This window comes from Schistocerca americana, chromosome 6 (assembly GCF_021461395.2).
Source record: "Schistocerca americana isolate TAMUIC-IGC-003095 chromosome 6, iqSchAmer2.1, whole genome shotgun sequence".
Taxonomy (NCBI): Eukaryota; Metazoa; Arthropoda; class Insecta; order Orthoptera; family Acrididae; genus Schistocerca; species Schistocerca americana.
Genome location: NC_060124.1, coordinates 122,175,187 through 122,200,774, shown reverse-complemented (window position 1 = coordinate 122,200,774; position 25,588 = coordinate 122,175,187). Strand labels below are relative to the sequence as shown.

Sequence of the window (25,588 nt, the reverse complement as noted above, 5' to 3'; positions counted from 1 at the left end):
CTTATCTTTTAGCTTCTCCCATCGTGTGCTACGGTACTAACATAGGAATTTCAGTGTATACCACCAGGGCTGTAGCGATGTATCTGTAGACGTAAAATTAATTAAGTAATTTTAGTTTTTGACGTGACATACTTTTATGATCACTTCTTATAAATATTATTTATTCGGTTATGTATCCCTATTGCCTTTTTTTCTGTGAAAATACCTTCACAACAGTGAAAACTCCTGTAGTATGTAATATTTCAAAATATCAATTCCTGCCCTAAGTGTTAAAAGTCTAGGGTACTCACGGATAATATAAATCCGGATGACTGGTCGATAATTTGAACTGCTGTGTACTCGAGAGCAACCAAGCGAGGTGACGCAGTGGAAACACTCTGGACTTTGGAACGTGCTTAAGCCCTCATCTAACCATCCGTATTTAATTGTTGGTGAATAAAGTAACGAGCCAGAATTACTTTTAAAAACCTTTTATACCAGAGCCCTAACCGGTTTTGGGCACTCACGCCCGTCTACTGATGCTGCTGCCGCTAACAGCTATGTAATTGGAAACGTTAGCCATCGGAAGCTGGGATGAATGCCCCGAAAATCTTGACTGTCGAAGGACAAACACAGGTAGGCATCCGCCGAAGAATTCAGAATTTGTATGTAGCAGCATGTCTGTCGAAAGCCATCGTTGTGAAATGGCGCGCCGAGAGGTGCTGAAGCCTCATGGTAACGCACGTCTCCATGTTGATAATTATTTTAACGCAGAAGTTATATGAACTCAAAATGGAAACACCAGAAAAAAAACCCTATAGTCCTGGTCTCTTCCCAAGCTGTTATCACGCCTTCGATTCCTTAAAAAAGGCCTTGGACTGTTGAAGATTCCTGTCGGACGAGGATGAGCAATAGGCAGTTACTGACTTGTTCAAGCAGCAGGACAAGATATTGTACTAAACTGGTATCTTCAACTTAGTGCCCCAGTGATATGGTTGCCTCAGTGCTCAAGGGGGTTTTGCCTGACACGTAGCGATATTGGACCATACAGCCATCAAACTGAAACTTTATGATCACCCCTTATATTTCGCTTTTAGTAAACCGAGACATTTATCTTTCCAATACTTTACAGGTACGGCTATAATCGGTTTATTTATTAATGTAACCACTGTGAGCAATGGGGTGTTGCGAAACACTCCAGGGCTAGTTCTAGTTCATGGTGCCATGTCTCATCTGTGTTCGGGCTTGGGACGAAGTCTGTCTTTGCATGGTGGCGCTCTGTGATGGTGTGGTTTCTCTACAGTGATGAAAGGACTGGGTGAGACCAATTCAGATATCAGCCATGGTAAGCTCAGGTAAAGTGGCTATGTTATTTCGGCATAACTCGGTGGCGATTACTTCGCACTTAGAAATGCGGAAGTGCGCTTTGCACAGTAAAACAGATATTCATAGGTTAAATGGAAGATGATTATAGCGTCGTATATTATCTCTCAAGTTTGTCTAGGTGTGAATGCACAGTTGCTGTCTTCTCCTGTATTATGAATGAGTTATTGCTTTGCTCAAAGTCGCTTACCGTGAACGTGATTCTCTGATTACCGGTCGTGAATCTGATTTTGTATCAGTTCCTTTAAGATCCCATGTGAGATTGTAAATCGTTTACCAGTGCTTACTAGCCGGCTGCTGTGGCCGAGCGGTTCTAGGCGCTTCTGTCTGGAACCGCGCGACCGCTACGGTCGCAGGTACGAATCCTGCCTTGGGCATGGATGTGTGTGTTGTCCTTAGGTTAGTTAGGTTTAAGTCGTTCTAAGTTCTGTGGGACTGATGACCTTAGATGTTCAGTCCCATAGAGCCAGTGTTTAGTGATAATGCCCGCTATTCAACGTACTTATTCCAGACTTATTTTTATCCAAACTGCATCATTCCCAATGAAATGACACAATTTCAGAGACTTTACTAATCTCATACAAATATGGTTTTATGTTATAGACTGAAGCGACGAGTGAAAATCTGTAACAAGGCGGGAAGTCTAGCCCGTCTCTGTTGCCTACTAGGTAGGTGCCTTAGCCACTAATCCACCTGCCACAGCGATTCACACAGCTGCACGGATTACACTTGATCCAAGTTCTCATTGCGGCCCCAGTCTACTTTAAATTCCCCTTTCATATTTGTATGAGACCAGTAAAGTGGCAGAAATTGTGTCATTTCATTTCTATAAGTGACTGGATTTGGGCTTCAGGCTGGATCCCCCATTTAGTTTAGATGCAGAGTTCCTATTCGAAAACATGGGGAGCCTCAGCAAGTCTGTTCGTTTGTAAGGTTGAATTTAAAGGAAATTGGGGTGGCAGCGAGAATTTGTGTCGGCGAGAAAGGTGCGCCAGGGTAGTCCGTGAAGTTGGTGGCTTAATGGCTAACACTCCTGCCTAGTAAGTAGGAGACCCGGGTTCGACTTCAAGACTTGGTAAGAATTGTCTCTCGCTGCTCCGGCCTTTTTTTTATCGGTCATCAGTCTTCTGACTGGTTTGATGCGGCCCGCCACGAATTCGTCTCTTGTGCCAACCTCTTCATCTCAGAGTGGCACTTGCGACCTACGTCCTCAATTATTTGCAAGCCGCATTCCAATCTGTCTTCCTCTACAGTTTTGGCCTCTACCGTTCCCTCTAGTACCATGGAAGTCATTCCCCGATGTCTTAACCGATGTCCTATCATCCTGTCCCCTCTCCTTGTCAGTGTTTTCCACATATTCCTTTCCTGTCCTATTCTGCGCAAAACCTCTTCATTTCTAATTTTCAATATTCGCCTGTAGCAGCACATCTCAATTGCTTCGATTCTCTTCTGTTCCGGTTTTCCCACAGTCCACGTTTGACAACCATACAATGCTGTGCTCAACACGGTACATTCTCAGAAAATTCTTCCTCAAATTAAGGCCTATGTTTAATACTAGTGGACTTCTCTTGCCCTTTTTGCCAGTGAGTGCCACACTGCGTGGTCGCCACCTTATTGTACATCTTGGATTCGCCTCAATATCAGTGAATTCCTGGCATATCAAAAACCACATATTGAGTTGCAATCCAAAAACGTTAGTAACAAGTAGCTGTGGCGTATCTGCCACGTATAGTTGAGCGATATTTAGTTTTAATCTCATTTCCTGGCTATTTTTGAAGAGAGAACTAGGCGCGCTAAGACTGGGGAAGGACTTCAAATTATCGTTAGGAGAGGGCCCAGGTGTTCGTCCCGTGCTCTGCCTTGGCCGCAGGTTGTCAGTCACAGGGGCTCTAGAGAAGGGAAGTGGTTTCCCAGGGCACAGCAGTCCGTGGAAGTGAGTGCTACAAGCCCCGCCCCTCGCTTTAGTGGCAAACACTTTTAAGGTTGCTGCTGCTACGCCATTGCAAGTCCCTAGATTATAATTGAGCCACTGCAAGAAAATTCATTTTTTCCACCTAAATCTTGCATCCACCCAACTCAGTCTTCCCGCCACCGTATTCAGAAGCGATTGGATCGAACAGTGAGTGGAAGACGGCTAGCAGCTGATAGCGTCCTGGTACATGTTGAAATGCATCCATTAAGCCAAGAATGGGAAATTTGTGCAGAGGTCCCCTACATTCATTTAAATATAGCGAAATTCTCGCTGGTCACTGTAGTAGTGGATGTGAGTCCTCCCCTCCACGTGGAATTATTCATAAAATCAGGAGCTAGTCTGGAGGAGAAATTCGGACATTTGTCGTGGGAAGGCCGTCTAGGGGATTTGTTGTCCAGAGTTAGTCGGGGCCAGACTTCTCCTACCGCCATCTCGGCTGTCTTTATCCGGTAATGACTGGTGAATTCTGGCAAACATTTCTCGATCTTTGAGTGAGTGTCGCAGTCTGCATTAGCGCAGTCCGCTCCTTGAGTAGTTTGTGAGATTTGCTACACAACTGTTTTTGTCTGATGTGTTATACCAAATTAAGTGGCTCTGAGCACTATGCAACTTAACTTCTGAGATCATCAGTCGCCTAGAATTTAGAACTACTTAAACCTAACTAACCTAAGGACATCACACACATCCATGTCCGAGGCAGGATTCGAACCTGCGACCGTAGCGGTCGCGCGGTTCCGGACTGAAGCGTCTAGAACCACTCGGTCTCAACGGCCGGCTGTGTTATACCGTGTAGTGGGTCTTGGACTGGTTTACTTGGCATTAGCGAGCTGCACAAATTAGGAAAGATTGTAGCGTTTCCGAAGTACTTTGCCATGTATGTGATGTACCTCCCGCAGTGTTAGCGGGACATTCATGATTATGTTAAGGTTGTAGAAAGATTTGTGTATCAATATTTTAGACAACTTCGTCTTTGTTCACTTAGTCATTTTACTGTGGTATACTTCGAGGTTTAAAGTGAATAAATGCCTCACTAAATTCAGACTACTTGAATCTCAGTGCTAAACTATTGCCCTACAATTAATTCTGGTTAGTCGAGCCTCTAAAAGCAAATTTAAGACCAGCATTTCAAATTCTTTTCCTCACTGTAAGGTGTTCCATTGCAAACGCACATGCCAAACCTTTTGTTCATAAATTAAATATGAGAGCCTTTTGAGCTGTGATGTGATTTATGATGCTAAAGGTAGGGGACTGAGGGAATAAAGAAAAGATAATTAGTATAATTAAGATTTATATTAAGTCTCAGAACGTGTAAACAACGCAAGCCGACTTGGTGATTGCTAAATATCATGCATCATACTGAGTGATGCAGCAAATAACAATGAGATTTCGAAGTATATGTTGGGTCTGGTAGTTTAATTATTTATGTATCTAATCTCAGCGATTGTAGATCTGAGGAAACATCCTCTGCTGCACATCCGGACGCTATAAGCAGAAACCTAAAACTTGTTCAGTTTTAGATCATTGTATTGATGAATCACTTCTCGCTACATGGAGTTCAAACAATAGCCTTGCAAGCCTATTGTTTGAGTTGCCCTAGATCATGAAAGTGCAAGTGCGTGTTTGTTTGTGTGTATGTGCGCGCGGGGGCTTATATGTATGCATCTGTGTGCGCGAGTGTGTGTGTATGTACGTTTATGTCTGTGTGTGTGACTACTTCTATTAAACATTTACGAGTCAGATAACGTTTCCAAATTGTTCCCTGCACGATAAGAATTTCACTTTATCCATAGTTTGAAGTTTCAGGGCTTATCACTGCTTATCGGAGTCGTTACCTGTTTATTACAACACAGGCCATTCGAATGGTAACAACTCTTCCAGCAATTACAGTCGTAAATAACTACGGTGATAATAGTTCTCTCCGAGGTACATTAGCTACTCATTTAAGTCAGACGGTTGTGTAATAATGGTATAAAAATTGACTGACGAACAAGATTGTTGTACGCACAGTGTTTTTTCCCCGACTGATGTAAAAGCCAGTTAGGTTACAACAATATTTATGACTTGAAGCGCTAGTTCCTTCCGTCTAGAGTTCCACACTCTCCGATGGTCTTGGTAGATGGTCCACAGCTCGTGGTCGTGCGGTGGCGTTTTCGCTTCCCACGCCCGGGTTCCCGGGTTCGATTCCCGGCGGGGTCAGGCATTTTCTCTGCCTCGTGATGACTGAGTGTTGTGTGTTGTCCTTAGGTTAGTTAGGTTTAAGTAGTTCTAAGTTCTAGGGAACTGATGACCATAGATGTTAAATCCCATAGTGCTCAGAGCCATTTGAATCTTGGCAGATGATTTTCGCCATGAAGGCAACTGAGTTAACGCCTGTAACAAGGACAGAGTCGGCCGTAGGCTGAGTTTTATACATTCGTTTCGTTGTGGAAATGGTGTCACTGGCGGCTTTGTCTCTAGCCCCTCACTCATTACGTTTCGAGACCAGATGTTCGACATCGGGAGTTTCAGTCCTTGATCACAGATTTCAGCTAAGTCGGCGAGAGTTACATATTACAGAGTCATTAATTCGACACACTTCGCCTCGTACTTCTGTTATGTAGATCCATTAGAGAAAATCCAAGAACACGGTGTACTGAGGCGAGATTGGTGATTTTAATCTTGTCATGAGACTCGATAATAACGAACAGGCGCTTAATTGCGATAGCTTGATTATTATCAGGAAGGATTACGGATAGAAGTTTGATGGCTATTTCCTGACCTAAAGTTCACGGTATCTTGACTCTCAGTCCTCCCGCATTATATGATTAACCGGTCATTCGAAAGGATAATTTCAATAGTTTTGCCTGCCAAATATAGCAGAGAGTCACGGTGAAATTGTTGTTTGTGGTGTATTAAGATCTCGTAGTACAGCTGCAGTCTCGAGTAAACCAGTAAAGACGGAGGAGCTCACAAACTCCATTTTATTTAGGCACACCAATTCTCTGGTATTACCTACCCTAAAGATCTCTCATTCGGGAAAATGGTAATTCAAATCCCCGTCCGAGCATTGAGTCACAGATTTTTAGTGGTTTCCGTAGGTTCCCTAGTCCGTATGAGGCATGTAACGGGATGTTTCTAAAAGGAGGAAATTTGTGAAACTTTCCACTGAACTCTATGCAAAAAGTTGTTCTCTAAATTGGTGTCAGTCTAGAACAACGAACTCTCGGGCTTTTAGCATCAATACGATGGGGAAAATGACCGTCGCCTCTTTTGGGGTCTTGGTGATTGGCCACCTACAGCCCTCCCAGCTTCCCTCCCTCCCCCCCCCCCCCCCCAAACACACACACATTGAAATTCCGCTCCAAATAACGGCGTCTAAGGATGTTTCAAGAATTTCGGACACACGCATTCTTCGTGTGCAGGCGTGGCGAGTAGGACGTATTCTTATGGTCGCACCGTGGTATAATTAATTTTTGGATGAAATCGGTTAGTTACTTCGTTTTTCAATGTGGGTGATCATTGAGTTACTTATATTCAATATGTGGGCTCAGGTAGTAAGCATACTGCCTGATTCCCCATTTTATTTCGTTACACGCTCCTGTGAACGGGAACGCGTTATGCAGATCTTGGTGCCTCTCGCGTCCATCTTGAAAAGATAACTTGAAGACGCCTAAATAAGGCGAAACGTGTCGTTGAAAAATAAAAATAAAAACTAAAATTGCAACCAAGTCTCTTTTTAACCAATACTCAGTGACGAACTATTGCCCTATAATAAATGCTGGTTAGGCGAGCCTCTAAAATAAAATAAAAAGTCTATCGTTTTGTATTCGTTTTCTCAGTGTGACGGACTTCCGTTGCAAAGCACGTGTTAAACTTTTTGTTCAAAAATTAAATATGAGAGCTTTCTGAGCTATGATATGATTTATGATGCTAAAGATAGGGGACTGAGGAAATAAAGAAACGACAATTAGCATAATTTAGGTTCATATTACTTCTACGAATATGTAAATAATGCAGGTCGACATGTGTTGTTTCTACGATTGGTGCTTGATAAACATCATGCATCATACTGAGTGATGCACCACGTAACCATGAGATTGCGAAGTATATTTTGGGCCTGGTAGTTCAAATATTTTGTGTATCTAATATCATTGACTGTAAATCTGAGGAAACTACTACACATCTGGAAGCTAACACTTGTTCAGTTTTGGATCATTGAATTGATGAATCATTACTCGCTATGTGGAGTTCAAATAATAGCCTTTCAAGCCTTTTGCTTGAGTTTGCTAGATTATGAAAGTGCACGTGCGTGTTTTTGTGTGTGTGTGTGTGTGTGTGTGTGTGTGTGTGTGTGTGTGTGTGTGGTGTGTGTGTCTGTGTGTGTGTGTGTGTGTGGGCGGGTGGATGGTTGTTTTCGTGTGTGTGACTGTGTATCTGTGTGTGTGACTACTTCTATTAATAGTTTACGAGTAAGGTAAAGTTTCCAAACTGTTCTCTGCACGATAAGAATTGCACTTTTTCCATAGCTTAAAGTTTCAGGGCTTATCATTACTTATCGGAGTCATTATCTGTTTACTACAACACAGGAGATTCAAATGGTAACAACATATTTAAGTAGTTCTGGAAACTCTTCCTGCAGTTACAGTCGTAAATATTCTATGGTGACAATAGTTCTCTCCGAGGCACAGTAGCTACTCATTTAAGGGGGGACGTACATGAAAATGACCAAATTTGTGAAAAAAATTTTATTGGCTCTTCATTTACTACATGGTATTGAAATTTCAATTACCAAATATTACGTTCCAATTCCGCTTCTAAGGGGGAAAAAAATAATAATTTGTAATAGCTTGCACAGGGCGACGCCCCCCCATCTTGGTCTTCATCCTCTCGTATATCTATTTATACTGCGTTTTTTTCCAGTTTTGTGCAGTCACAATGCAGGGAACGTTTGTGTACTACATCAAGAAGGCTGTGGAATAATATCTCTGCCGCTGGTTTTATATTCTTTGATTTATAGCGTTTGTTTACGAGTGTTTGTTTGGAATACATTTTTACGAAAGTTGTAAGTAGACTTGTTATTATATTTTGCAGCATGCCGCGTTCTAGTAAGGTGTTTAAAAAGGTTAGAAAGTGTCAAGCTTCTCGATGTAGTAAAGACAACTTGAAAACCAGCCCCATAATAACAAATGGAAACGATACTTCAACCAAGAAAGCGAGTGCTTCGAGAAGGAAAATTGACAGCTGTCAATCACTTGATGATTGTGGCTCAGACACTCAAGCTACTAGTGGTTTTAGGCTTATTGATTTGAAAATACTATCTGATATTATATCATCTGCTTGTGTATGTGCTGACTGTGGTGCAAAAAGTTTGAGATTATATGACGAAGAAAACAGAATTGGAATAGTGTGTATGTTGCATCTTACTTGTGAAAGCTGTCATTCAGACACTGCTTTTAGAACTTCGGCATCAAGTAACCGGATATATGAAGCAAATATGCGTTTAATATATGGCATGAGATGTTTGGGCATAGGCAGGGAAGGTACCAGACTGTTTTGTGGGATCATGAACATGCCACAACCAAGTGCTAGGTACACCACTGGAAATAAAACACTGCTAAGTGCTCTTCAAGAGGAAGTGGAAGAAAACTTGAAGTCCTCTGCAAAGGAAGCTGTGAAGATGAATAGTGAACTAAAGACAGAAGCAGATAACACGCCAGACACCGATTTGTGTGTGTCATGTGATGGAACGTGGATGAAGCGTGGACATACATCACTGTATGGAGTATCATCTGTCATTAGTGTTGATACTGGAAAAATTCTTGACGTTCAGGTAATGAGCAAATATTGCTATAGCTGTGTACTCGGAAAGAGAGCTGGTGAAGTGGAAGAAAATAAGTGGCAGGTTGAACACAAGAAAGTGTGCTGTAGAAATTATTCTGGTTCTAGTGGTGGAATGGAACCTGCAGCTATGAAACTTATGTTCCATCGAAGTGTGGAAAAGTACGGTGTTAGATACACAAAATACCTTGGTGATGGTGACTCCAGCTCCTTCAAAACTGTTTTGGAAAGTGAACCTTATGGTCCCCATTGTGCTATAGAAAAGTTGGAATGTGTTGGACATGTGCAAAAACGAATGGGAGGCAGACTTTTAAAATTGAAACGTGAATTGAAGGGCAGGAAACTTGAGGATGGAAAACTTTTAGGTGGTCCCAACAGACTCACAGACAAAGAAATTCATTCTTTACAAGTGTACTATGGCAAGGCAATAAGGGACAACAGTGGAAATTTGAATAACATGCAGAAGGCTGTGTGGTCTATTTATTTTCATAAACTATCCACAGATGACAAACCTGTACATAATTTGTGTGACATATCGTGGTGCAAATTCAAGCAGGCTGAGCGTGATGGCATGAACTATTCACACAAGCACAGTTTACCTGTGGCTGTTTTAAGTGCTATAAAACCAACATTTAGGTGTTTAGCAGAGCCAGACCTCCTACGAAAGTGTGTGCATGGAAAGACACAAAACCCTAATGAAAGTTACAACTCACTGATTTGGAAACGTTGCCCAAAAACAACATTTGTTTCAACAATTATTGTTGAAATTGCTGCATATGATGCTTGTTTAGTTTTTAACAATGGTAATCTTGGAAGAATAAAAACTCTACAGAGGCTAGGATTTCATCCAGGAGCTTTCACCTATTCAATATTGAAGGACATCGATGACAAAAGAGTTGCTGCGGCTGATATTACAGCCAATAAAATTGAACAGCAGGTTAACCAAAGAAGACAAGCAAAGAAGAGACTGCTTGCAGATGAAGAGGAGTATGCATATGGCTTGCACTAGTTCACACAGAGACGGTAAGACCTAATACAAACACTATCAAATCATTGATTCAGTTTTCCCGTAACTTACATTTTTATAACTTTATGTACCTTTTTCTCAAAAACCACAAAAGGTAGAGAAGTGAAATTTGGTATATGACTAGTCAGTACTATAGTGAAAAATTCTGTGGAAGGAATTTTCATTTAATAAAATAGTAAGGTATTTATGGTAGAAAATATTCCTTAAATTTGATATATTATTTTTCAGGGAAATTGGGAGACCCGTAAAAACTGAACAAAAGAAGATATAAAAATTCTGCTCCACAGAGTTTTGTAATTATTTGGTATGAAAGTGTGTACAAAAATTCATTAACATTGCTCTCACAGTTTTCTCAAAAAAGGAACATTTGTAATTACATTGTTGAAAAAAAATTAATTGTTAATAATTAAAGATGTAAAAGGTCAATAAAAATGAAAATTTAGGTTCATATGCGCATAACATTTCTTAATAACTGTACCAAATTTGGATTGATTATCTTAAAAAATTAGAGTTTTATAAAATACTTTTAAAATTACTGCAGTTTCGTGTACGTCCCCCCTTAAGTCAGAGGGTTGTGTAATAATGGTATAAACATTGACTGACAAACATCGTTGTACAAACAGTGCTTTTTCCCCGACTGGTGCAAAAGCGACTTAGGTTACAACAGTATTTATGACTTGAAGCGCTAGTTTCTTCCGTCTAGAGTTCCACACTCTCCGATGGTCTTGGCAGATGATTTTCGCGATGAAGGCAACTGAGTTAACGCCTGTAACAAGAACAGAGTCGGTCGTAGGCTAAGTTTTATACATGCGTTTCGTTGTGGAAATGGTGTCACTGGCGGCTTTGTCTCTAGCCCCTCACTCATTACGTTTCGAGACCAGATGTTCGACATCGGGAGTTTCAGTCCTTGATCACAGATTTCAACTAAGTCGGCGAGAGTTACATATTACAGAGTCATTAATTCGACACACTTAGCCTCGTACTTCGACTGTTAAGTGGATCCATTAGAGAAATCCAAGAACACGGTCTATTGAGACGATATTGGTGGTTTTAATCTTGTCTCATGAGACTCGATAATAACGAACAGGGGATTAATTGTGATAGCTTGATTATTATCGGGAAGGATTTCGGATGAAAGTTTGATGGCTGTTTCCCGACGTAAACTTCACGGATTCTTGACTCTCAGTCCTCCCACATTATATGTATAATCGGTCATTCGAAAGGATAATTCAATAGTTTTGCGTGCCAAATATAGCAGACAGTCACGACGAGAAAGTTGTTTGTGGTATATTAAGATCCGGTAGTACAGGTGCAGTCTCATGTAAATTAGTAAAGACGTAGGAGCTCACAAACTCCACTTATATAGGCACCCCAGTTCTCTGGTATTGCCTACCGTAAAGATCTCTCATTCGGGAGAACGGCAATTCAAATCCCCGTCCGAGCATTGAGTCATAGATTTTTAGTGGTTTCCGTAGTTTTCCTAATCCGCATGAGGCGTATAACTGGATGTTTCTAAAAGGAGGGAATTTGTGAAAATTTCCACTGAACCCTATGCAAAAACTTCTTCTACACATTGATGTCAACCTAGAACAACGAACTCCAAGGCTTTTAGAATCGATACGATAGTCGCCTCTTTTGGGTTCTTGGCAACTGCCGTCCACAGCACTCCCCACATAATGAAACGCCACTCCAAATAATGGCGTCTAAGGATGTTCCTAAAATTTCGGAGAGACGCATCCTTCGTGTGTAGGCGTGGCGAGTAGCACGTATTCTTGTGGTCGTACCATAGTATAATTCATTTTTGGATGAGATCGGTTAGTTATTTCGTTTTTCAATGTAGGTGATCATTGAGTTACTTATATTCAATAACAATGAGGATTAATGCTATTTGGAATCGTTTGCAATGATTATTTACTGGGGCTCGTTGTAGTCCTGTTTGCAATTGATGAGTACGTCTGCAGATCAAGCTCTCATCCTAAAAATCAATGTATGCTCTTTTCCTAAGACGAATACGAAGACTATATCCGGATTCGAGTGTGTAGATCTTTATCGATATTACCACGATTTTTGGTGGACTCAATTAGAAGTTATCGTCCACTCTCAACAATGATGTTTCATTGTAACCTACTTAGTTTCGTGGGCAGGACGAATAGTTGCAAGCTAGGAAACTTGTGGACAGATTGTAAGTTCTTGGTATTATTAGCGTTTTATCCAAAATGGTGGTACAATGATTATAGTTTTCTTCTGCTCTATCAGTGATGACACTGCTTGCTGGTGTACGAATCCCATGTACCCTCCTCCTGAGCTTCTTGTTACCTAGTACGTTTGGATGTTGCTTCAGAGCCTATTTCTTGGCAGTGTCCTATCGTCTCTGTATTAAGATACCTTGCTGACTGAAAAATGTTAATATTTGTTAGGCAGCCACCCGCCTCTTAAGGAACCATATCAATACGTCTGTTTTATTTTTGGTAAGCAATAAGTACATCGAGAAGGAAAGTTTATAAACTAATAAGTCGTTGCCTATGGTATACAGTATGTTTATCGTCCTGCCATTTCCCTGTATTTCCCGTGATCAGAAATAAAGTGTTCTTTGACATTAATGTGATCACCTGTCAAAGCACTGAATAACAACCGTTTGCAGCATGGACCACTGCGACACGTGCGGAAGGCACGGACAGGGATGTGGAGCCGTGCCAGCTCAGTCCCGTGAACAAGTTCTCTAGAGCACTCAGTTGAGGATCAAAGACACGAGCAACCCAATCGAGGTACCACCAAAGATTCTCGAGTGGATTTCGACCCTGGAAATTTGGTGACCAGGAGAGTAAGGTAAACTCATCTTGGAGCTCTTAGAACTACGCATGTGCAGGTTATGTGACACATGCCATTGCGCCGATGAAAAATAAATGACATGTGGGGATGGACATGGTCCCCAAGGACAGATGAATACTGGCGTTGATCTATTGGCCTTGTACAGAGGAGATCACTCAGGAAATGCTACGAGTATTCCCAAGATCATAACGCTCCTTCGTCCATCCTGAACCCTTCCGATGATCTAACTGCCATCTGTCCAATAGAGCGCAAAACGTGACATCTGAAAATATCACCTGTCGCCATTCAATGGATGTCTAGATGCCGTACCGACGTATAAATTCCAGCCTTCGTCGCCGATGTACGGCAGCGAGCAGGAGTGCGTGAATTGTACGCCCACTGAGGAGGCCAATAAGCACCAACGTTCGCTCAACGGTAGTTGATAAGGCGCTGTTGGTAGCCCATTGTTTCAACTGGGCAGTCAGTTGCTCAACTGTTGCGCGTCTATTCTCTCGTACACCTATCCACAGACATCGTTCAGAATTTCCATTTGCAGCTCACGTTGCATCACAGTTTGCATCGGTGTTTGGATAGCACCATTTTGCCATGCATAGTATAGGTTAACCACGGCGGCACGCAGAAAGTATAAAGATTCAGCCGTTTCGGGAGTGCTTCCATGCTCGGCCCGAAAGCCAATAATCATGCATTTCTGGACAGAAGATATATTCCTCCGTTTTCGAATTTCAAAAACTACTGCCCTGTCTTACACGATCCCCCTCCCCCCTTACATGATTAATGTACCCTCCACCGCAATTTGTGGGTGGTTATTCACGTTGATGTCGAACATAGGCGTTGGTCTGATTTTAGCGTCTAGAAAAAGCCCGAAAGTGTTGAACGTAACCCATTCCTTGAACTGCATTGCTTGATCACAATTTAACGTGGTACTTCCACAACAAGATGCTGGGTAGTTTGTCCCACTTACGATTTAGGACGGTAAGAATTCCAAATGTTCCAGACTAAGAGGCTAAGAATGAAAAGCGTTCAAGAGTCTCATTCCATTTGCGGGAATGGCGCTAGACTGGCCGAGCGAACTATGCTTTTGGGCAGACGCTACCAGTGAATGCAACATAAATCATTTCTTGATCGGTGCGTAACTGTAAACATTCTCGCTTCTCTCCGCGTTCCCCGGGAATTCTGCTGCGTCACTCACCTTGCCGACACTCCGTTGCTGGTACTTCACCAGGGCGGGAGCGGTGTCGCCGTCGACGTGTAAGTGGCACGCAGGAGGAGGCAAATCTGCGGCGTTGTGGCGTCAGCCACAGCGTTAGCAATTTACGTGGCCCTAAAGGGCCCGCCGTCAGGGCGGCGTAGAGCACGCTGCCCTCTCGGGAGCGTGTAGCGCGCATCTCGCGCTTCCCTTTATGGCTGGCTGATGGGCACTGCGTCGCTCGTGATGGGCCATAGTCCGGCTCGTCCCACGAGCTCCTGGGACAGGCGGCAAGTGCCCGCCTCGGAGACAGCAGCATGGGACGTCAAACCAGTAACTTGCCGCCGTATCCATACGTATTATAGAACTGGACGTATCTATGCACTGAGGAGACGAGGGATGGCTATAAGCACGGCAGTATCGCGTACACAGGGTACAAAAGTGCAGTTGTCATTTGTTCTCAGGTGACTCATGTCAAAAGATTTAAGGCGTTATCATAGCTGCACTACGGGAATTAACAGGCTTTGGACCTGGAATGGAAAATTCATTTTGGGAATTCAGTATCTCCAGATCGACAGCATCAAGAGCGTGCCGAGTGTACCCAATTTTAAGCATTACCTCTCGCCAAGGACAACGAAGTGGCCAACGACCTTCACTTAACGCCCGAGAGCAGCGGCGTTTCCACGCAGTTGTCGGTGCTAACAGACAAGCACACTGCTGAAATACCCGCAGAAATAAACGTGGGACGTACGACGAAAGTGTCCGTTAGGACAGTGCGGCGAAATTTGCCAGTAAAGGGCTGTGGAAGCAGACGACCGATGTGAGTGCCTTTACCAACAGCATGACACCGTCTGCAGCGCCTCTCAAGGGCTCGTAACAACATCGGTTGGACCCTAGGCGTCTGGTCAGATGAGTCCCGATTTCAGTTTGTCAAAGCTGATGGCAGGGCTCGATTATGGTGCAGATCCCATGAAGCCATGTCAATAACACGCTGTGCAGGGTGGTGGTGGTTCCATAACGGTGTGGGCCGTGTTTACAGAGTAATGGGCTAGGTCCTCTGGTCCAGCTTAACCGATCTTCGCCTGCAAATCGTGATATTCGGCTATTTGGAGACCATCTTCAGCCATTCATGATCATAAGCCCAAACAACGATGCAATTTTTGTGGGCTGTAATTCACCCGCCTCTCGGCTTTGTTGCCATGTAGGTACCGTTAGCGGTGCGGTATGTCAGAGCAGATGGAAGCTCAGTGCTACTGTGCTGTATCGAGTGTTCACGTCTGAGATCAGTGTACTGCTGACTTTATAAAGGTGCCCTGACGTGCGTTCGGTGGTGAACAACAATGCAGGAGCAACGGCCTACTTTTAGTACTCCTCCGGCCGGTGTGCGTAAAGGGCGGAAAGACATTCGTAAACAATAGAAAATTATCATATCGAATGTACTCAAGGTTTTTACTGATCTGGTCGACAATGAAGAAGCGAGGAATAACTTAAATTTTGCACAAGTTCATAAACTTACTGCTAAAGCGTGTGGTGTCTCCAAATCAACTGTAGGCCTTATTAGCAAATCTGTGTTATTGGCAGAGTCTCCAGTCTTGAATGAGTGTTTCGATTCTCCAAGAAAGGGATACTAACGTGAACGTAAATTAACCAATTTTGACGATGTTAACAAAGAGCTCGTGCGTAGAGCTGTACTTGGATATTACAACAGAGGATAGTATCCTACGGCTAAAAAATTACAGGCTCACCTCCGTGAAAAAATTAATCACTCGGACTCAGGGACCTCCGTTCTTCGTCTTATCCGCTCCCTTGGATTCCGATTCAAGACGTGTAAGACGGAAATTCTTAATGGAATACAGAGATGTTGCAGCATCAAGAGCGAAATTTTTGCGTACAATGCATTTCTTGAGTGTTGAAGACATCGGGCCTGTAGCGTGCGAGGATGAAACTTGGGTTTCACAGAACCACACCAATAAGGATAAATCTCACGACTCCAAAGGAAACGGCGGTTTGAAAGTGCCTACTGGTAGAGGTAGCCGATTAATTATCGCCCACGCTGGTTTATTAACCACAGGCTTCATACCAGAGGCCAAATTTGTTTTTCGTGGTGGGAAAAGTTCTTCCCAATCCGACTATCATTCAGGAATGAATGGAGAAGTTTTCAAGATTTGGCTTATTCGACTGTTGTCTGCGCTGGAAGAAGGTTCAATTATCGTGATGGATAAGGCCAGTTACCATACCATTCAGATAGAAATGCTGCCACTTTCAAATTGGCGCAAGGCAGATATAATGATGTAGTTAAGGAGAAATAATGTTTCATTTTCAGTCGATAAAACGAAGGCTGAACTCCTATCTAAGGAAGAAATCGTAGGTGCCAAAAGGACTTACGAATCAGATCAACGGGCAAACGAAATGGGACAGCAGTATAGTTCCACTGAATTGATATGAGCCAAAGTAAAGCGAGAAGTAGTGAAAAGAAATACTACTTTCAAACTTGCTGATGTCGAGAAGCTAACACACGAAGCTCTTGACAATGGTACTCAGCAGGACTGGGAGAGGTGCGTAAAACACGCAGAAGCATTGCAAGAATCTGATTTCTTGGACCAGGGTTTAAGAGACACCATAGTGGAATCTGTGATGATACACCTGGCTGAAACAAGCGACAGTGAATCTGAAGATACGGAGCCTGAAGATCCTTCAGTTTAGATAAGTGCCACCTATTTAAAAAGCTGACGCGATTTAAATGTCTGTCTATTCATTTCAGTTATAGACGACATGCTGCGAATGTTTTTCCCTTACAGTAGACGAAGTGGTGGCGATTAGTTTTCTCGGCAGTAACTGTCAATTAAAATACGATTGTCAATTCTGCATTAATTAACAACAGTTTTCCTAAAAACCTCTATCGGATGTCTTTACATTCGGATATAGCCTTACTCCATTCGGTTTACTTGTACATTCGAAATCTAACTCCTTTTTTTTCATAGAAGGATATACTAGCTGTTTCGTGGTAAGGGTAATGCAGTTCATAAAATGACAAAACGTTGTCGTGCTTCTGTATCGACTGCATATATAAACGGAGCAGCAACGTCAGAACGGTCCCAGCACCTATTCTGATTCTCCGAGAAAACATACAAACCTATGATATTTTGACGACATTTACAAAAAGTTAGAACGTAGAATTGTATTACTTTAGTATGGCAGAGGATAGTATCCGATGGCTAGAGAATATGCGCAATATCGCGGATGTAATTGGCCTCTGTACGTGATACGATACAATAACGACATCTGAAATGCTACCAAAAAATGATTTTGTAGTTTTCTTGACAACGTTCTCGATGGAAGTTCCTTCGCAGTCCTACAGAACGAAAATTCATCAGCGACTAAATTTCTCGCTACGCAGTCGGCCCAATTTCACACCTGTTTATTTTTTATCTCAGAATATTTTTATATTTACGAAATAAAAGACGCAGCATATGCATCTGTAAACTTTGAGGATGTTCATATACTTTTTTCAGTCCAGTTGCATTAGTGATTCTGTTACTACCACAGGTTGAAGTAAAAAATTATTTTCCTCCAAAATTTCTTGGAACGTTAGTTTTCATTTATTCCCCTAGCAGCGAGTGAGAATTTTCTTTTGGAAAGTACTCCATCATATTATAGACTAAAAATAGAGTCGCTCAATATTTTTTTTAAATTTTTAAGAACATTAGAAATTATTTCTGTAAAAAACCTGGCAGTGCTGTAAGACAGCGAGATTATCTTGTAGCACTTTTCGTGCAGTCCACTATAGTGACAAAGAGCCGGGTAAGCAAGCCGATGGGGCGTAAGTGGGACCCGACCCTGGGTAAAATGTACCAGCTGTGAAGTGCGAGAGATTACTAATGGCAGTTTCCTGGAGCACAAATGAACTTTATGTCCAAAAACCGTGAAAACTTAACTACTTTTAGTAAGTTAACCAAAAGATGTAAGAAACTAGCTACAAATATTTATAAGAAATAATTTCAGCAATAAGATAGTAACATGAAAAATTCTCCTTTGTAGCGAACTATTAAAACAGTCACTGGAACGATAATCAGAGCTCATCAGTACACACATTAGTCCATAGGATTCGGAGAGAACAAATGTGTCCTGGAACAGAAAATTTTTTCTGAGGCACTTAAATAGATCAGACGCACTATATAATTCATTAGACAACAGAAAACTGTAGCATTAACTTCAAAGAAAGCAGAACAACGAACGCAAATTATGAATTGGGCAATCAAATAGTAAAATACACACATTCGGTCATAAACAGTTAATAATGAGTGGTAAAAGGTAATATTAGACATTTCACTGCTCCTCCAATTGAAAATTACATGAGCAATCATTTACTTTAAAAATGAGAAGAATTAAGGGGAGGCAGACAAGAACAGGTAATGCATGTACTAATGCACACCACCAAGTTTCAAAATAAGCTTTCTGCAGGAATAGATTAGTTTACACTGGCGAAAAGTTCTCAAGCATCACGAATGCATGAAGTTAACACATGAAACGTATTATAATATCAGCCAAGGAATCAGTCTAAAATGTCTACCAGATCTTGCAGTCACATTGCCTTTAGATTTCCATGGAGACACGGACATCCGTATCCAACAAACAGATGAAAGATAGACCAAAATGACACTGCCCCGACAGCTTTGCGCCCTTCTGATAAATCACAGTACAAACCCTGTCCATACTCGATAACTTACACGGGGTAACATGGTCACAATATGCTTCACCCGCCAACAGCGAAAACCACGGTGAAGAGCATCCACTGAAAGCTCGCTACAGCTTCGTTCCTCGGCTCATACTGCCCACCAAACCGGCCGCCACGCCCGGAGCCGCCACACTGGATGGCGCTGTGCTCCAACGGCAACGTGTTAGACAAAGATCATAAGAATAGTGATATCAAAACATTGCAAGAAAGCCGACACAGCTCAGAAAAGTCCGTGTTCAGTAGGGATGAAGAGTGTGGGTACAATTAGAAGGCTATAATGTGTTGTAATGGAGATTGACGTACATGCTAGGATTGATAAACCCTGTATAACAAGATCCCTCGTCATCTATATAACGGATCTTAGCACTTAAGTATCTTCGCGGATTTTATGTTAAATCATTTATGTAGTCATAAACACACTCGATATACATAGAAATAAAAAAAAATTACAACAGCGACAAAGAGTTGTGTGACATAAACGAAAGTGGAAAGAAGACTTCGAAAGATGCCAAGCCCTTATTGGCTTGTCCTATTACTTTTTTTTTTTTCATTTTTCTCACTCGGAAGGTCATCAGTGGGAGCAGGCCAGTTAGGTTATGGAATAACGTGTGACCGGGTACTGGGAGCTCTACATTCATTTTCTCTAATTAAATTGGCTGTTAGCTCTGGCCTTCTTTCTGTGTTTTTGTTCTGAATCAGTGACTGTGGTCTCTCTGCGAGGAGCAGTGCGCTTGAGCCGCGTGTGGTCGGGCCAGAGAGTTCCCAGAAAGCGGCCGGTCGGTGACAATAGCGGGGCGCCGACAGAGGCGACCCCTGGGGAACGGTCGGCGGCCCGCCTTTGTATCAGAGACCAGAGGCCCGGCAGAAGTTTGGTGCGACTGGCTGACACCTCGCAAAATAGTTTTCTGCTGATTACGGCGTACTGGTCGCCATCTCGGCGCCAGGCATGTGCATTGTGAGGGGGCATTCTCAGAACTTGATCTGTGCCACTATGACGTGCCAAAGGGGTGCTGTTCGCAGTCTATGGAGCAACCCTTTGCTGACAACAGTCTCGTCTATCCCCGACCCAACTCCAAAAGTTTTCGCAGCACCGCTGACGCTCTCAGATATGCTCACCATCAAACTGTAGCCACACCTTGCATTTTTGCATTTGTGAAATTATACACTCCGGGAAATTGAAATAGGAACACCGTGAATTCATTGTCCCAAGAAGGGGAAACTTTATTGACACATTCCTGGGGTCAGATACATCACATGATCACACTGACAGAACCACAGGCACATAGACACAGGCAACAGAGCATGCACAATGTCGGCACTAGTACAGTGTATATCCACCTTTCGCAGCAATGCAGGCTGCTATTCTCCCATGGAGACGATCGTAGAGATGCTGGATGTAGTCTTGTGGAACGGCTTGCCATGCCATTTCCACCTGGCGCCTCAGTTGGACCAGCGTTCGTGCTGGACGTGCAGACCGCGTGAGACGACGCTTCATCCAGTCCCAAACATGCTCAATGGGGGACAGATCCGGAGATCTTGCTGGCCAGGGTAGTTGACTTACACCTTCTAGAGCACGTTGGGTGGCACGGGATACATGCGGACGTGCATTGTCCTGTTGGAACAGCAAGTTCCCTTGCCGGTCTAGGAATGGTAGAACGATGGGTTCGATGACGGTTTGGATGTACCGTGCACTATTCAGTGTCCCCTCGACGATCACCAGTGGTGTACGGCCAGTGTAGGAGATCGCTCCCCACACCATGATGCCGGGTGTTGGCCCTGTGTGCCTCGGTCGTATGCAGTCCTGATTGTGGCGCTCACCTGCACGGCGCCAAACACGCATACGACCATCATTGGCACCAAGGCAGAAGCGACTCTCATCGCTGAAGACGACACGTCTCCATTCGTCCCTCCATTCACGCCTGTCGCGACACCACTGGAGGCGGGCTGCACGATGTTGGGGCGTGAGCGGAAGACGGCCTAACGGTGTGCGGGACCGTAGCCCAGCTTCATAGAGACGGTTGCGAATGGTCCTCGCCGATACCCTAGGAGCAACAGTGTCCCTAATTTGCTGGGAAGTGGCGGTGCGGTCCCCTACGGCACTGCGTAGGATCCTACGGTCTTGGCGTGCATCCGTGCGTCGCTGCGGTCCGGTCCCAGGTCGACGGGCACGTACACCTTCCGCCGACCACTGGCGACAACATCGATGTACTGTGGAGACCTCACGCCCCACGTGTTGAGCAATTCGGCGGTACGTCCACCCGGCCTCCCGCATGCCCACTATACGCCCTCGCTCAAAGTCCGTCAACTGCACATACGGTTCACGTCCACGCTGTCGCGGCATGCTACCAGTGTTAAAGACTGCGATGGAGCTCCGTATGCCACGGCAAACTGGCTGACACTGACGGCGGCGGTGCACAAATGCTGCGCAGCTAGCGCCATTCGACGGCCAACACCGCGGTTCCTGGTGTGTCCGCTGTGCTGTGCGTGTGATCATTGCTTGTACAGCCCTCTCGGAGCAAGTATGGTGGGTCTGACACACCGGTGTCAATGTGTTCTTTTTTCCATTTCCAGGAGTGTAGATGAATAATCTTACTCGATCGCTGTTCCACAACGTAGTCGACTTTTAGTGTATTTCAAATTTCATACTGCTCACAACAGATAGTAGGAGACCGTACTTTCTCAGCTACCTATTTTTGGTTATAATATTACAGAATTATTAAGTTGTGTATTGAATTTGCTGTGTGTACTAAGATAATAAATCTCATAGTGGTACCCAATATGATTATTATTCCTGTAGTTATGGTAGGAAGTTTAATATCCTGTTCTGTGGCATAGATTTTTGTGGTATATTTATTGATCAAATTATCACCAAAATAAACTACGACAAAGGCGTCAACTCTTGAACTGGGTCCAAATAATTTCTTCCAGTGCTAATTATTGTTCGTTACATGACAGCTCAATAGGGAGGGGATGAATGTATTTGCCTTTCAGATACAGAGTTACATGAAATCAGGTGAACATCTCACCTCTCCACCGTGACACCTCACAACGTACTAAAAGTAGCGCTAGAAGTGCTACTATGAGCATATAAATTAGGTTTGCTTTAGAAGCATGTTGTAACTGTCGTGAGCATTAGTTTATTTGAGAAGGGATGCGGTGAGTTGATGTCAGTCACGAATGCCTTTGAGGAGACAAAGCATCCATTACCAACACCACAGTGAGTTTCAACGAATTCGTGTAATACGTCTACGTGGAGCTGGACGCTCCTTCTGCATTACTGCAGAAAGACTTTGCCAGAATGTAATCACTCTCCCTGAATGCCGGCAGCGGCGATCACGAGAATGTATGGTCTCAAGAAGACCGGACTCAAGAGAGCGATGTGGCACCACCGAGAGCGTCGTGTTTGACATATGGCTCTGACTTGTCGTGCTGCACCTGCAGCAGCAATTTCATCACCAGTGGGCACCACAGTGACACATCGAACCGTAAAAAATCGGTTACTTCAAGGACAGCTCCGAGCCAGACGCCCTGTGGGATCCGTTCCACTGACCCCGAACCACCTCCATTTGGTGTCAAGCGAGATCTTACTGCGGGATTAGCCGAGCGGTCTAGGCGCTGCAGTCAGGGACTGTGCGGCTGGTCCCGGCGCAGGTTCGAGAAATCCCTCGGGCATGGATGTGTGTGTGTTTGTCCTTTTTTTTTTGAGAGCTTACTGGAGGCTGCGTGGTGGTCTGTCGTGTTTTCTGGTGAACGCTGGTTCTGCATCGGCTCCAGTGATGGTCATAAGGCCAGTTGAGGACCTGAAACCAACCTGTTTGCATGCGAGACACGCTGGGGCTTCATCTGGAGTTATGGTCTGGGGTCCGATTTCGTATAACACCAGGAGCACTCTCGTGGTTATCTCACGCACCCTGGTAACAAATTGGTAAGCGAATCCGGTAAACAGGAAGACGCTTGCCAGCATGAATCTGTTGTAACACAACGTGCTCTACAGAGCGTCGACATATTGCCTCCAACGTCATCCCCAACCAGCATTAACCGTCTCTGTACTGAACGACCAAGTGGAACATTTATCAACTCCATCACACAAATTGACATCCGGCATCTTGTTAGTAGGCTGTTTAGAATTTTATGTTGGTAACGCCACGCAGCGCTCTGTATGAAAATCACTGACTGTGCTGTGTGCATTCTGTGGCTGGTTGGACTCATTGTTGGAATATTCGCTTGTGTACTGTTGGGCTGTTGGATGTGAACAGCACGTAGCGTTGTGCAGTTGGAGATGAGCCGCCAGCAGTGGTGGATGTGGAGAGAGACATGCCAGAGTTTTGAGCGGACGATCTGGACGTGTGTCCGTCAGAAAAAGGAAATTTGTTTAATTGGATGTCGCATAATTATATAATGACTTTTGAACGCTATTAAGGTAAATACATTGTTTGTTCTCTATCAAAATATTTCATTTGCTAACTATGCCTATCAGTAGTTAGAATCTTTTATGTAGCTGGCAGTATTGGCGCTTGCTGTATAGCAATAGTTCGAGTAACAAAGATTTTTGTGAGGTAAGTGATTCATGAAAGGTATAGGTTATTGTTAGTCAGAGCCATTCTTTTGTAGGGATTATTGAAATTCAGATTGTGTTGAGCTAAAAAAATATTGTGTGTCAGTTTAGTGATGATTACAATAAGTAAAGAGAGAACTGTCTGAGTACGTTCAGTTTTTCTCAGCTGTCAGATACGTTATCAAATAACGTAGAAGTTTACCGGCACAGTCATTCATAGTTTTTCAAAGGGGACGTTCCAATCTGTATAACACAACAGATACACGCTTACATGTTTGCATTAAACATGCTGGTGTTTACACCGGTTCTTAATGTATCAGCATTTCACATTTTCAATGGCTTATCACGCGCTTACATTAACTCGTGATCTTACAATGTTAATCACTTCCATATTTTACCTAGACCCATTAATTATTTTTTTGATGTTGCGATTTCGTTCCGTTAGTGTACTACGAACAGATTATTACAATAATTCCTACAGAATACATAGTGCATGCTTGCATAGCTCCGTGTTTTTCATGTCTGTCTCTGATGGTAACTACTTTGCAGGGTCTATGATGATTGTGGTACTGGTGTAAGGACTGTGAATCACTGGTGTCTAGTGCCTCGGGCCCTTTTTACTCTGGCTGTGATGTTGTGTGCTGGCACGGAACCAGATGGTGTGTGTGGCTCTCGTGAGTGAGTGTGCTGAGATAACGTACTGTGTTTTGTGTTGCAGACCAGCCGGAGGGAGAGCCTCGGATGTTCGTGGAGAAGCCGCGCTACGCCGTCGGCGACACGCTTCGCGCCAACTGCTCGGCGCCCGCCTCCAGCCCGGCCGTCAACCTCACCTGGTTCCTCAACGACCGCAAGGTAGGCCAGACACGCAGGCTGCTGCCGCCGGCAGGAGCTTCACTCTCACGAATACCTTACATAATACCCGCGCCATTCCTTGTATCAAGCAGACTCGTAAATGCAGACAACACTAGTTGCCCCCTCAAACTTTTAGCATACGACGCAGTGATCTATACTGAAGTACTAACAGAAAAAAAAGTACGACTGAAGAACGGCGCCGGTATACAGCCTAATTTCGATGCGGTTTCACAGTAGCCCAGTGTTCAATATGTAAAATTGTGCATTTCACAAAACGCACAAAGGCGTTGCTGTATGATTATAGTACCAGAGAGACGCATCTGGTATCAACCAATCCTACGATAAGCAGAATCTAACAATCTGTGGGATACGAAATGGAATATCATATAGGCTCAGCCGTAGGTAACGCAAGTGAGAGAGAGACTTTGGGTCATTGACAGGATACTATCAAAATGCAGTCGTTCTATTTCAACGGGGCCCAGGTCCTATCATTAGCTTTAGGCGAAGGTCTGGCTTGCGATGTGCAGTCAGGACGTTGGCGATAATGTAGCTTAGTCTGATAAGTTAGCTTTAAAGGAGAGGGGGGAAGTCTCCTAGTATACTTAGCACAGGCGATTTTGGGACAGAGAGGGAAACTTGTTGGCATTATAGGAAGTGAGAAAGGATGCGAACACTTAAAGATAATATTTAAGAACAATTAGTCTAAGAGGCGTCTTACAGTGGCTTTTTACGAGGGACGTTTAGTAAGTAATGCAACACACTAAAAAAAAAAAAAAAGGTTTTGTTCACGATTCCAACATAGCACATTATTGCACATACTTTTGGCTACATAACGCTATTTTTAACATAATATCCGTTCAGTGTGATCCCATTACGCCACCTTAGAGGGAGGGCCTGCCTGCCCGCATCGTGTCACTCTACTAGCCGACGTCGTAGTCAAAGCTTCGCTGCATCAATAACCCACCATCACTCACGTTACGCAGAGTGCATCCTTCAGTGGCTAAACAGATCCGCGCTGTAGGGCATATCTTTGAATACCCCAACTACTGGATCAATTTGGCAGCACTACCAACAGAGACGTCCTAGTGGTCCAACAAACTGATTGACTGTGATCCGTCGCTGAACTCGAATGAGAGTTCCCGCACGTTCCAAAATTGCAAGAGTCACTGCTGTGCCTGGCCGGTCGGCATGCGGGGAATCGGACTGTCTTGCACGACTTTGTTGCGATAATGGCAGACGCCTAGCCCAACGAC

General features: G+C 43.7%; 2 protein-coding genes across 2 annotated transcripts in view; both read left to right on the top strand.

The window, feature by feature from the left end:
- The window catches only part of LOC124620005, a gene marked incomplete at its 3' end in the record, with an annotated part of 693,373 nt that overhangs the window by 411,101 nt on the left and 256,684 nt on the right, over positions 1-25,588 (top strand). Inside the window, exon 5 of the mRNA XM_047146669.1 lies at positions 24,202-24,335. Within this exon, the coding sequence (XP_047002625.1) occupies positions 24,202-24,335 (134 nt within the window). The remainder of the gene's footprint in view (positions 1-24,201; positions 24,336-25,588) is intronic.
- Positions 8,175-10,469, top strand: LOC124619608. Its single transcript, XM_047146111.1, has 2 exons — positions 8,175-10,174; positions 10,407-10,469. Exon 1 carries the CDS (start codon positions 8,406-8,408, stop codon positions 10,158-10,160), a length of 1,755 nt encoding a protein of 584 aa, XP_047002067.1. The 5' UTR covers positions 8,175-8,405; the 3' UTR covers positions 10,161-10,174; positions 10,407-10,469.